We start from the raw sequence: 13,372 nt of genomic DNA, 5'->3' as shown, positions 1-13,372 counted from the left end.
CAGCCAGTCTAGGATCTCTACCTGTGTATTATGAACTTGGAGGAACATACACAAGGAGGTGGAGAATGAGTTTTGGGTTCTTGGTTCAGACAGCCGTTTGGATGGAGCTGATATAACAAACTTCTTTTCTCTTTTGTGTCTTGCTCGGCAGTGGTCCAGCCCGCAATCAGCTTTTATGGTGCCTCCAAATGTCATGTGAACATGTCAACTGGGTGCAAGTGACAGGTCCATGAAATAATCAATTGTTCTTATTTAAAGCTCAAAAACTCTGTATTCCTCTTCCCGTACACAGGAGGATCTTTGTTTTTTGTAGTTTTTTTTTTTTTTTTTGTTCTTTATTTATTTTTTTTTTTAACTTCCTTCTTGGAGGCCCCACCAGGCACACCCTTGGAGCCAGAGAATGAGCAATAAGTGGGCTGCCAGCACACTGCAGCCTTGTTGTACAGGATCAGTTGTTTCAGCAAAGATATTCCAGCTCTGGCAGTTGCCTCCTGCTGCTTGCCACTCAGGGATGTTTGCCAGGAATATAACTTCTGAGCTTAAGCCTGTCTCATGGGGGATTCTGTGGCTTTGTCATGTCAACCACCAAGTGAGAAGAACTGGTAAGATCAAGATGAAGACTGTGGGAATATGAGTTAAATGTGCCCACAGCACAACCAGAGCAGATCTTCCCTTCACAGTGGTGGGATTGAGTTGTCCGGTTGTGGAGATGACTTTTCAATCTGCAAATCCTCTTCCATGCAGAGGAGGTTTTCTGTTAGTTAAGGGGTGCAACACAGTAGTGAAATATAAGACAATTTTTTTGACACTTTCCTAACACCTTCTATTATTGATTATAAAAAAAATATCTGTTGAGACTATGCAGCACCTTCCTTGTAGGTTGCTTACATTAATGTTTCATTCAGCTTTAAATAAAGAAGTAGAATTAAATCTGGCAATAATTACTTTCATCCTAGCTTCCTAATGAGCTGTTCATTAGAAAAAAAAAATCTTATATTGACAGTGAATGCAAAGTGTAGCTTCAAAAGATGATAACAAAAAAGCCCTCCATGTAAAAAGGTGCAATTTGGAATGGGGACTTTGCTTCCCTCTGAGTTCAGGGGAAGCTCTCTAAAACACTCTGAATCGAAATCTAAATGAGAAGTATCAACATCTCATTTATGCAGTATGAGAACATCTATGTTAGAAGTTGTGGTTTGTTTTTTGTTTTTGTTTTTTTTTTTTTTTTTTAAATTAGGTTTTTGAGAAGGGATATAAGTCTCGATGTCTGAAAACATGAAGTTTCATGATGGAGGCAAGGAGAAACTTCCCACAGCAATCCTCACAATCCTCTACTCCATCATTACTTGTTCTTTTTTTCAGGAGTGCATGGTGTAGCCTCTTTTCTTAGTAAATGTTCTGTATACCTAGGCTGTGGCATTGCATGAGCCAGTCCAGGACATGTGACAAAGTGAAGTGTTTATACATTATCTTTGCAATTGCTTTCCTTTTGAGTGTGCCCACCACCATTTCCCAAGGACTTCAGAAGATAAATCTCTTTTCACAAAACCAGTTCTGCTAATGGAATGATGGTGCTGTAGTTACTCACACAGCAGATTACAAGCCCCATCTTATTATCAGATTTGTTTTTCTTAATATTCCATTTTTTTTTTCATTGTTTGGTCTGGCTGTTTTTCCCCTCCTGTGGGAGAGATGGAGTAGCTTAGTTTTTCGCTCTTTCTTTTCCTTTTTTTTTTTTTTTTTTGGTAAAGACAGATAAAGAAAGTTTTCTTTTCTAGGCAGAGAGGTGGAGGCTAATTGCTGGGTTAATTGAGAAGAATGGTGCTTCTGATGTTCTCAGAAAGTATCAAATAGCCTCAACATATTCCCCGCCCCCCCTCCACCTTAAAGAGACCCATTGAATTTGCACATTACTGTACAGAAGTGATTATGGGTTTAATTGTATTTATTTTGCTTGGTGGGGAGGCCATCATAACAGTAGTTGATTGATTTTTATAAAATCACCCTCAAGGTCATATGTAGGACTTTGCTTTCCTGTGCAGCCATAACAAACAATTTAAGGGTCACAGCCAAAGGTTCAGTTGAGCAATATTCTTGTTTTCTGCTTTCAGAGAAGAGGTCAAGTGCAATAAAAGAAGGAAGCATAACTTTTATTTTCTTTTTAAAAATAGGGGAAGACAACGTTGTAAAACAGCAGCTGTATATTTATTCTGACCCAATGAAAAACGCAGAGGAACAGAGAGCTGAGGGTTAGAGGGACAATATGCAATTTTTTGACATAAATATTTGTAAATTTGGCTAGAGTTTGTTCTATACTTAGACTTGGAAAATGGTTAAATGAATCCCTGTTAATGCTTTATTTTCTTTTCTGTGTTGCTGATGTTCTTTTATCTTCAGCAACTGAACTTTTCTTTTCACACTTTCTTTTCTCCCAAAGACTGAGTGCCTTTTGATTGTGTTCTGGGAGGTGTTCAGAAGGTTTGCAAATAGCCAGGGGACAATGACATTATGGTGTGACCATGAGAGGGGCTGATATATCTGTTTCCTATGATTACATGTTGGGTCTGACTGCTGCTTCTAAGAGAAAGCCAAAGTGTCACGTACAGCAAATGCCTTCTGGTGGTCTTGATCTTGCAAATCTTTGCACCATTGCCAATTGTGCTTGGGTGGCCATTGCATCTAGGGACAGAGAAACCCAATAGCGAGGCAGCTACCCCCATCTTGAAGTCCAATTATTATTATCCCTTAAATCTTCACCTATGGTGGGGAAATCTTGCTTCTAAATAGGATTTCCCCCAGGAAGGGTCAGACTTTCAGGACGGACGTCACACAGCTAGTGTCTGCATGCCTGCTGCTACTAAAACATGTTGGGACTATTGCTCATGCTTGCACCCAGGGCAGAGCAGTCACCACCATCCAAACTTATTAGATACCCAGAAATCCACAAAAGATATGGAAAGTCTTTGAATCAATAGAGAGGAAAATCGTTCAGTGCAACTGGCATGCAGTTGGTCTATTGAGTAACTGAGTAACAGGGGATTTTGAAAACGCAAAAGGAAACAAAAGGGAGATAGAGGACTCGTCATAGAGGGCCGGTCATATTAAGGAGGCAGACAATGATTTTTAGGAGTTATATGAGGGTAAGCTACTCCTGACATGCCAAAGACACCTTGTGCAGAAAAGTGACAAAAGACAGTGTAGAACTGGCGTTAACACCCTTCCCCAAAACATTAACTCTTGCGGGTCAAGCTACTTCTGCTTTTGCAAGAAGAGGGACATCATGTGAAGTGCAAGCTGTCTTCTCACTCCTTGCCAGTTTTCCAGGGAGGCAGGTGTCTAGTACTGGTTGCAAAGCACAGGTGCATTATGTGCTCCATTGTGTCTCAGCACTGCTCATGAAGGGAGGAGGAGTGAACATGTGCTACTGTTTTACAGCAGACCCTGTAGGGGCAGGGCAGAAGGAGACAAATCCTTGTGAGAAACTGGCATCTTCCCATGGGTGCCTCGAGGTACATCGGAATGACTGCAAAAACAAACGGACTCAGGCATCCCATCCCCTCCCATCCCATGAAGAGGAGCTAGAAGAGTTTGCGAAAGGAATCTAGTAATTCTAACCTGTCTTGTAGACAGCTTGAACGTTTTGGGTGGATAAAATGTGACTGCAACTTGGGAAAGCTTTTGGGGATGTTGTTTCAGGCAGAACTATGATTTTGCAGTCAAAAGTTAAGACAACTTTGGCTACCAGCCTTCCTGGTTCAGTGTAACAGCATGGCAGATATTAGAATACTTGTTAAAAATTGTATGAAGAGAAATGGAAACAGAAATTACTATATTTCAGTGGGAACAGAACATAGGAAGTCAATAAAGACCTTGGGGAAGATGTCTTTTTTTATGTTAGGAATAAAATAAATCGCAGTGATTTATAGTTCCATTTCTAGATTGCGGTGATAAAATTATTTACACTGATGCTATAAGGCAAATGTATTTAATAAATATTTCTGTTCTCAGTATAGGAAGGAACAGGATGTTAGATTATATCACAAGAGGAAGATGGACCAGGAGTCCATTTATTACTGAAGAAAGTTAATATAATAAAAATGTTAAATAGGGAATACACATTCTTAAATCAACAGGTCCAGTTTTGTTCAAGAGCTTTAAAATTGCAGGTAGAGGCATTCTGTGGCCCACAGATATTAATTTCAGAGTACCTGAGAAATTACAGAGGGCTGTAGAAGAACTGCTTCATGAATTGGAGATGATTTCTTGCAGGGAGAGTCTTAAAAACCTTATTAACTAGATTGAATGAAAGCTGAGATTTGAGTTTGTCTGTAAGTAATTTCACAGAAAATGCTGTTGTCTACACCTCTTTGCAGTACAATGCAGGAAGATACAAAGAGAACCACTGTCTGAAAGCTCATTCTTGATGAGTTATGACTAGAAATAAAGCAGAAATTGTGAACAGTAAGAGAAATTAGCTGTTGGAAAAGATGACCATAGAAAATGGTAGAGTGATGTCCCCAAGCCACTTAATTGATTGTCTGCCTTTCCGGAGGGTATGCAGCAGTCGAACACGGACGACTTGACTTCCTCCAGTTTTTCAATAGCATGACGTGCACAGACCACCAGGCGATATGATCTAATGGTCCCTTCAGTCTGCAAATGAATACCATTTCAAGTATTATTCCAATTTCAGCCTGGCACATTTTGTATTAAGAACATTTCATTTTTCTAGAAGTCTTACATGTATCTCAGAATAACAGTCAGATATATTCTGTTGTTTTGCATGAAACAAGCTGAAATTTGTGGTGTTTTATCACAGTGTATTCAATATAATTTGTAAAAACAACATATAGCAAGCTTAACAGAAATGCATTTGTATATAGAAAAATATGTCTAGGGAAAGAGACAATTTACACATAGGGGAGTTGGTGTTTGTGGGAGAAATCCCATGGTTCCCAGTGGTTATAAGCAAGAAAATGTAAGATTTATCTATTTTATCTATTAAGCATATTCTGTAAAATCTTATGTGAAATCTACTGAAATCTGGAAAGAAAATATTTAATGAGTAGCCTTTATTCAAATACTAGCTTTGTTATAAGCCTGAGAAATTACAACTAAGACTAAATTATAAATCTTTGTTATAAGAATAAGAAATTAATGAAACAATTAAACCCCTCAATGGAAGAATCAATAAGGAGATCAGGATAAGCAGAATGTGTTCAGCAGGAGTGGATACAACTGGGTGGGAAAGGCACACAAGAGTTATCCATCTCTTATCACAGAGAGCAGCAAGACCTGATCAAAAGTGAACAGTGATCAATGTAGTTTTTAATCTGATTTTTATATGAAAAGTTCTTCCCTCTTTTTTTCATCTCAATATTGAAATTGAAGCAGAGGTTGGATCTCATCCTTCTTGCTAAGGATTGGTAGCATCTTGTAGGGAATGAAAGCCAGCTGGTAGATAGGTCACCAGTAAAAACTGCTAACGCCAGTAGAAAGCTGGCCATGGTATGAGATGGCACAGTTATTAGCTACTTCACATAAAAGGAAAGGTTGGGAGGGTGATAGACCCTTGTAAAGAGGCCTGGGCTTACCAGGCTTTGAGGTATCGCATACTAGCTCCTGGGAAGCATGGCTTGACCTAGGAAGTCATATTGCATGTGCAGAATGATTAGATGTCTGAGAGTTCACTCTGTCCAAATACATTGTAAAGATAGTAACAGTGTCCTTCATAGGAGAGAAAACATGAATGTAGATAAAATAGGAAATCATCCTGAAATGCCAAACTGAGATTGCCACCTCACACAAGGCAAGAACAAAGGAAATATTTGACAGGACTGAAGAGACTGAGTCAAAACCAAGGGAGGGAAAAGCCTTTTTATATTTAGACCACAGAATTAATTGCTTCAAGAAGCCATTGAGACTAAATATTAGAAAGACTTGGAGGATCAGATCTGTATTACTAACAAATCTTATCCAGTTATTCTAATAGATGGTGAAAGGAAAATGTTGTTGAGGAGATCAAGGAGATGAAACCTTATGCTTTGAGATGAAGCTAACCTCTAATTAAAGGTTAAAATGAGGCTTTCATGGGATGAGGAGATCATCTCACATTCAGCTAACAGGGAGAAGTTTCTTGTACTGTATTTGGAAGCATCTGGTTTTGAACAGCAGCTGGAATACTATGCAGGATTAAAACAACTGCTGCTCTAAACAAGTTGCCAGTTCTTATGTTCCGAAACTGTGTTCTCCTCCCTTCTCCCTGTCACAAGTAGTTTGTAATCTGAAAAGTAACATACAAATTAAGTAGTAATATCCCTTTTTAAAATTTAGAGAGTAGGTTAAAACTGGGATTTTCCAAACACAGCTCCCTTTCACTGGAATTGGAGAGATTTAGATGTCTGCCCAGGCTGAATGGCCTCACTCAAGTCTAAAAAGTCATCTTGTGGTAGAATTAAAAAATGGACTGAATTAATAAAGTATGTAAAGAGCTGATAAATCCATAGGGAGAAGTACAGGTCAAGGTAGAAATTTTGCAGGATGCAATAATATTTTACCCTTAATCTCATAATTTTATTGCAACATCATTTGTTTCTCTTACAGTCCTTTTGACTGTAAGATAGTGACTGGCTATTAGATCTATGCTTGCATTTTGTTTTTCTGTTGTCTTCAGGTGGCAAACTCTTGTTTACTGGTCCAGGACCTGCAGAACTTCATGCTCATTACATTCTGATATCTGATGGAGGAGAGCTCCAGGTGGGGTCCCCTGAGGCCCCTTTCCGTCACAAAGCACACATCTATCTCTATGGAAGCCTCCATTCTCCACCATTATTTCCATATGGGGTCAAGTTCCTGGCGGTGAGGAATGGGACCCTTTCCATTCATGGTGAGTATATTTTTTTCTTCTCTTCAAAAGCAAAGCACAAACGAATAAAAGAAAAATAAACAAAGCAAAAAATTTTTTCGAAAAAAAGAATACAAGAAAATGACTTTGGTAATGAACTTTCTGCTTACATGGTCATAGATTTCTAATTACAGCTAAGTATTTGTTAAAATCGGGTTTTGGTTCAGAACTTCATATCTTTGCATTCGCAGTCAGATTCCTGTTTCTGCAGTATCTTATACATGAAAGTTCAGTGCTGTATCTCCATAAAACTCCCACACTGGGAGCTGAGACATTTTGAAAATCTGGACCCCAAGAAGAAGATAGACGCTATCAAGTAGTTTGAAACACTGTCAGTCATTTAGGTGCCTAGAATATGTCTGCAATTGTGCATGTCTGTCCACAAATGAAGTCTTTGTCTGTTGGATCGCTGTGGTGAATCATACAGATTTGCTCTGCTACTAGAATCGAGTATACTTCTCACCTCATCTCTCTCCACAACAGCTGGGAAGTTTCCTCCCCAAAGAGGGTATGGATCTTGGGGTTCCCAAGAGAGGGTAGTCTGCCAGGTGGGTCCCATGGTGAGGCCAATGCCAAGCATGCTGCAGTTAGCAGCCTGTGCTGGATGGGGTGGGGATGATACTTCTCAAAGCACCGGCAAAGTACTTCAGGCAGTGTGTTTTCCCTTCCTCCTCCATCTGTCCATGCTGCACTGGCATCCCAATGCCAGTGGTCTGTCTCTAGCATCTCTGTTTTCCTGGTGGTCCACACAGCCAAACCTGCTCAGCACAGGTTATTGTCATAAATGACAAGTCCAGAGATATGCTGAAAGACTGTGGAAATGCCAAGAATCTTGGTCCTAGATGCCCAGTCCTCTGCTCTAACCACTGGACCTCTCTCTCAAAGGAAGCCCTGCAGAGCCAGAGGTCTATGTTCCTACTAAATGGAACAGACAAGGGACCTAAAGGACAAAAACAACTGTAGGTTTTCAGATGTTGTGGCATAAAAGAATTTTGATACAGAGCTTTGTTGGAAGGCTATGAAATACAGGTATGAAGTGGTCATTTCTTGGTTCAGTAGATTGGATATGGAATTCAGCTTCAAACTCAACATGAATCAGAATACCAGTGTAATGCGTGCATGTCAAGCCCTTAACTAATGGGTTGTTTTTGAAGGCAGTGTGCGTCATAGAGAAGAAAAAAAAAGGCAACATATCTGAATGTCTCATGTCCCTCCCTCATGTTCTTGTGTGTCAACCTTCATATTGGTAGGCATCCATATCCCCCAACAGGTCTTGAACTTACACCCCCCCTGGCCTAAAGGCAGGAATGTTGCTATCTGAGCATCACTGACACGTATGGCTCTCAGTCAAAAATTATGTCAGACTCCAAGGGGTACAATCTGAGCACAGACAGGGAGTGAGCTGAACTGCTGTGCAGTAATCCTGTCAGTCCACAGGAGCCAAGCAAGGTCAGGAATGGTCAGTTGTTGGAGGGGAGTTGGTGAACAGATTATTTTCTGAATCAGGAGAGATCAGCAGAGTCTGGGGAAGGTTCTCTTGACGTTGGCATGGGAGGTGGACTGCACTACTCCCAAACGCCGCATCAGGTGCTCTTGACTACTTCATCAAGGCACAGTGAGGCTAAATCATTTAGTGCTTGCAGATGTCTTTAATAATTTCAGTAAACTGGCTTTGCAGAAGGGCAAAGCATTTCTATCCCATTTCCTAGAGGGGCTCTGTGAAGAAGTGCTATTAGATCATCTAGGCTGAATTGAGTGTCCGTTACTCGCCATTGAGTTTCACACAGTTATGCCAGCCTTGAGTTCAGTGACTCACATTAGATTAAAACATGCCTTCCAGAAAGGCTTGGTCTTTGAGGACATCAAGGGAAACGGAAGCCAGCATTCTCTGTAGAAGCTTGTTCCAGGGGATTAATTTGGTTAATCATTCGTGGTTTTTTTCTTTTCTTTTTTTTTTTTTTTCTTTTTTTTTCTTTTTTTTTTTTTAAGAAAAGTATTAAAATGTCTGATTTGAATTTGCCTGATAACAGTTTTTGCCGATTTGCTTTCTGTGTCTTCTTCTGCTACTCTAAAGCATCCTTCCATTCTTGGTTTGACCTCTGTAAGTCAGGGTTTTGTCCTTAAATTGTCAGCACTTTATAACAAGAGCCTTGTCTTCTTCATGCTGTTTTGCTTTCTATAAATGTAGGAAAAGCCAGTAGCATCTGGTGCAGCTGTGCCTCCTGTGCTGCTTCTCCTTTTCATTCTAAGACTGTATCATCACTGGTTTGTTACTTCTATCCTCGCAGACAACCCATGAAATTATAGAAACAAACAGGGCAGAATTACGTTTTACAGTGTTACCTTGGCAATATGACAGAGGGAAGTAAATCCAGGTGTCCATGCCAGCACCCTCAAGGCATTTCTCACTGATATTTCATATGTTTTACTCAGTGCCATAATTCCCAGTGGATTTTTCATTGCCGAAGAAACCAAGAAAGTGAGGTCTGCAACCCAAGCATTACCTGGATGGAGATCTGTGGAGCCAAAGGTGGCTTGACCTATTGGTGGAAACATCTCTTAGTTTCAATTTCTTATTAATTCTTAGTCAAGAATTCTTATCAATTTCTTATTCAAGAAATCTAGACTAACTCTGAAGTCACTTTTAAACTCTGCACTAGAGTCCCAGTGCATGGCTGCAATTAAGGTTCATTCAAACCATATAATCTGCAATTTAACACTGAAGCAGTAGAAGCCTGATAGAAAACAAGACCAAAAAGAGTGTGTTCTTTTGCTGGGTTCGTGTTGCTTACATGAAACAGAAATATGCTGTTCTGTCTCCAATTTAGTACCAGTCTGGCCTGTGGTATAGAACAAATTGTTGAGCATGACATGCTTAGCAATATACATTTGTGAGATGCATATATATACATGCATATATAAGTTATCTCAGATCAAAATCATTAAATAACTTTCTCTTTCAGACTGGGAAGTTTGGGGGATGCTCAGCAGCTATGGTTGAGTTCAGATTGTTTAGTAAGCGCTGTCAGCTCCTCACTTTGATATGTTAATATGACTAAGGGTTTCCCACAATTCCCTCATGAGTGGCAGTCCTTCGCTCTGGTAGTTGTAGCAGACTGGGAAATTTCACTGTTGCCTTTGGCTTTAGCCAACTCCCCTGCCAGTCAGAGCGTGCCACCCATAAACTGCCTGTCAATCACACGTCAGTTTTAAAGGGGGTTTCAGTCAGCCAGGGCAACTTGACTTTTTGACAATGTAATTATGGCCCTTGCATCCGCAGTAGGGGCCTGAGCGGTGCTGAGAGAATTTTATTGATTGTTCAGAAGGGAAATTTATCACTGTCTCCAGCTCCATTCGTACTTTATTCCCTGAGAAACTCTCCTGACAAGCTTCAGGAGAGAAGTTTAGCATGGTGGCCTTGGCTGTTCTTGCACCTTTGTCCTTCCCAGGGAAACTGGACCGGGGACACCAGCAGATGCTGAGCAGAAGGCAGGGACTGGGTGTGGGGGTAACATAAGTGGAGATGCTGCATCAGTAGCTGTGGACACCTACCCTTTCTTTGTGACAGACTGATTTTGTGGTCCCAGCACCCTCTTTACCATTGATGGAAAAAAATTAAAGGCCTTTTCCATTCTGTTCTGTTTTTAGTGGGCTTGTGTAGATGAGCTCATTATTCCATTGTATCCCCTTGAAAGAGACTGTTCCTCTTCCCAAAAGGGGATCAGGGCTTTTTCTGTGTATTTAGCCAAAACTTTGTCAGTGCCAACGCTGTGATGATATAGGGCATGAACATATGAGCCCATTGCCTGCATTTTGACTAATAGCATACACCTCTTCAACTAGATGGAAGATGCTATGCTTCAGTTTTAATAACGTGCTACATTCACTTAGTCCAGACTATAAAAGCTGTGTGTTAAAGAAAAAACAATGTCCATAGAGTTTTGGTCTAATACCATACCTATTTATAATCATCACAATTAAAACAGAGGTGTCAGTGGTCATTTCAGTCCTCTAAATTAATGTATAGTCTTGCTGCAAAGAATGTCCTTGCACGTTCAATGAATGGTTGCTGACTGTGGAAAATGACATTGCAGAGGCAATTCTGCACTTCTGTCCCAGACTTCTCTGTAACCACAACAATCTTATATATTTTCAGGGTTATCTCAGGAAAAAAGTATTTTTTATCTGTTGAACTAATTACTTATTTTAATCACTTTTAATCAATAATAAAACAGAAAATATATGTGAGCTGTGCACTGTGCTATACAGAGCCTGTGCATTCCTCAAGAGATCAAACATTTAATCAAATGCTTCTTGCTTTTCCTCCATTAAGCAGTGTTATGTATCTGTGCTGAGTTTGAGATTAAGAGATCATAGACAACATGAGAGAATTTGTTCTGCTTTACTCACATATTAAAAATAAAAGCTTCCCAGGAGAAAAAAAAAAAAAAAAAAAGAAAAAAAAAGTCTGCAGCAAGGGGATTCAAGATAGGGTGCAGAGATCTGCTAGAGATAAGCTGTGCTTTTTTACCTTACTGAAACATTTATCTGTTCAATACATGTTATTTTCCACTGACTGAAACCATTGATTTGCATACCTCTGTTACACTGTGAGTTCAGATCCTTTTTCCCTTTCTGAGGTCTCTTCCATAGGCTGGTTTTCCTTAGGTGCTAGTTATTCTGTGTAGTGGTTGCAGGAGGTTTTTTGCCTTCTGTGACAGCATTTTTCCTTTCAAGACCTTGACTTTAACATGATGCATTAAAGCAGATGGCTCTTGAACAGAAGGCTAAGCTGCCTTGAATCCCCTTGTGTTCACTGGGGGTAAGAAACTGCACTTAAGCACTTCCCATGGAGTAACTAATGTACAATGACTTGTTCCTTCACTTTCTTATTCACGAATATAAGATGACCATTAGATTTTAAAGACCTAGCAGATGGGGGGGAAAAAAAGATAAAACAGAGAGCTGGGTTCAGGGAAAGCTGCTCTGTCTTTCATAGCTTTACCTTCTTCCTAACATAAATGCATCTGTTTTCTCTTATTGAAACTTATATCAGTCACTCTGTATTTTGATGCTGATCTTAACATGTGATGTAAAGGGGACTGAGAGATAGGCACTAATATATATATATATCATATAATATATATAGACTATGACTATAACTAATATATTAGCTTGTGTTTCTTGACAGGGAGGAGGTCTGTGCGTTTTTACAAATATGGAGGCTTTTTGTGTGATGAAACTGTCGCCTCTTTCAAACCTTTGAATATAACATTGAAATACCCCTTCCAATTCCGGCCCCAACTACAGCCAGGAGATTGGCTGGAGGAAGAGAAGCAACCAACAGCAAAATCAGGGTGAATTTCCAGCCCAGATGGGAGAAAGCCTGTGAAGTTTGGCAGGCTGAGAAACCTGGACCCAGATCTGGGTTTTCACAGGGCTGCAGGCTGAGCCAGGCAGGGACCCTCCGTTTGGGCTCATCTTCACTTTTCCCGCGTGTCTAATTCTCTTTCATCGCGTGCCGGGGATGTAGCAAACTGATCTTAGCATTTAAATGGTCGTGCCGCCCCGTGTACCCGCTCCTGCGGGCAGACATTCCCCGTCTCGTTCGGCAGCAGCGCGGGAGATTAACTGGCAATAATGCAAAATGTTAACAGCTGTGTGCGGCTCGCGACGGGATCGCGCAGTAGTTGGCTGCTGCGTTTGAAGCTGTTTGTTCCTGGTGTCAGTTTAAAGAGGTTTTCCTGTGTGGCACCTTTGGTTGTGAGCTATTTTCAGCAGCCGAGTGTGGTTTTGTGTCAGGCTCGCTGGTTTATGCAACGGCATGGCAGGAGCTGGGGAAATTTTTCCCCTTCCTTTCTGGACTGATGTGACTTAACAACTGGGTAACCTCTGATTAAAAGAAATGTTTGGAGATGTTTGCATTTATGGGACAGCACACAAGGAAGGTACTCTTTCTGTGATGTAATATGTCAGAAAAGAGCAACAATGAGAGTTTCCCTAGACTTGCTTAATCACATAGCCCTTCCCATCCCTAGTAAGATACTCCTTGCTTTCCCGTGGATTCTGTTAAAAAGATTTAGCTGGGAATCCTTTAAGGTGAAAACTGTAATTTCATGAAACATTCAGCTTGATGAGGTCACTTTCAAGGATATTTCCTACTGGAGAAGATAAAAATTATTCACCTTGTCCTTTTGTTTGGATGATGTCAGACTTTTTTTTTCCCCACTTGGAGAAGGAAAATGTGTTTAGTTCTATCATTTTTATTTCATCTGGATTTTCATAGTATTGTTTTTGATATTATAACTATTTCATACCAACATTTCTACACTACTGAAATGCAATGTTTTTACAGAATAAAAATCAAAACCCCTAGACCCCTATAGTGATTCATAGTGAGTCAAAGAAGTGTAATGGTTCCAAAAGTAATTCTTTTGTGGAATTTTTATTCTGTGGAAGATGTTGAAG

The 13,372-nt window shown here is 40.2% G+C and overlaps 1 protein-coding gene across 1 annotated transcript in view; it reads left to right on the top strand.

The window, feature by feature from the left end:
* PKHD1 (PKHD1 ciliary IPT domain containing fibrocystin/polyductin) overlaps window positions 1-13,372 on the top strand; it is a 267,005-nt gene that overhangs the window by 93,132 nt on the left and 160,501 nt on the right. The window contains exon 36 of the mRNA XM_042803457.1: window positions 6,674-6,886. Coding sequence (XP_042659391.1) covers window positions 6,674-6,886 — 213 coding nt within the window. The remainder of the gene's footprint in view (window positions 1-6,673; window positions 6,887-13,372) is intronic.

Source organism: Tyto alba, unplaced genomic scaffold, assembly GCF_018691265.1.
Source record: "Tyto alba isolate M040663 unplaced genomic scaffold, T.alba_DEE_v4.0 Super-Scaffold_40, whole genome shotgun sequence".
Lineage (NCBI taxonomy): Eukaryota > Metazoa > Chordata > Aves > Strigiformes > Tytonidae > Tyto > Tyto alba.
This window is presented reverse-complemented; position numbering and strand designations above follow the sequence as displayed.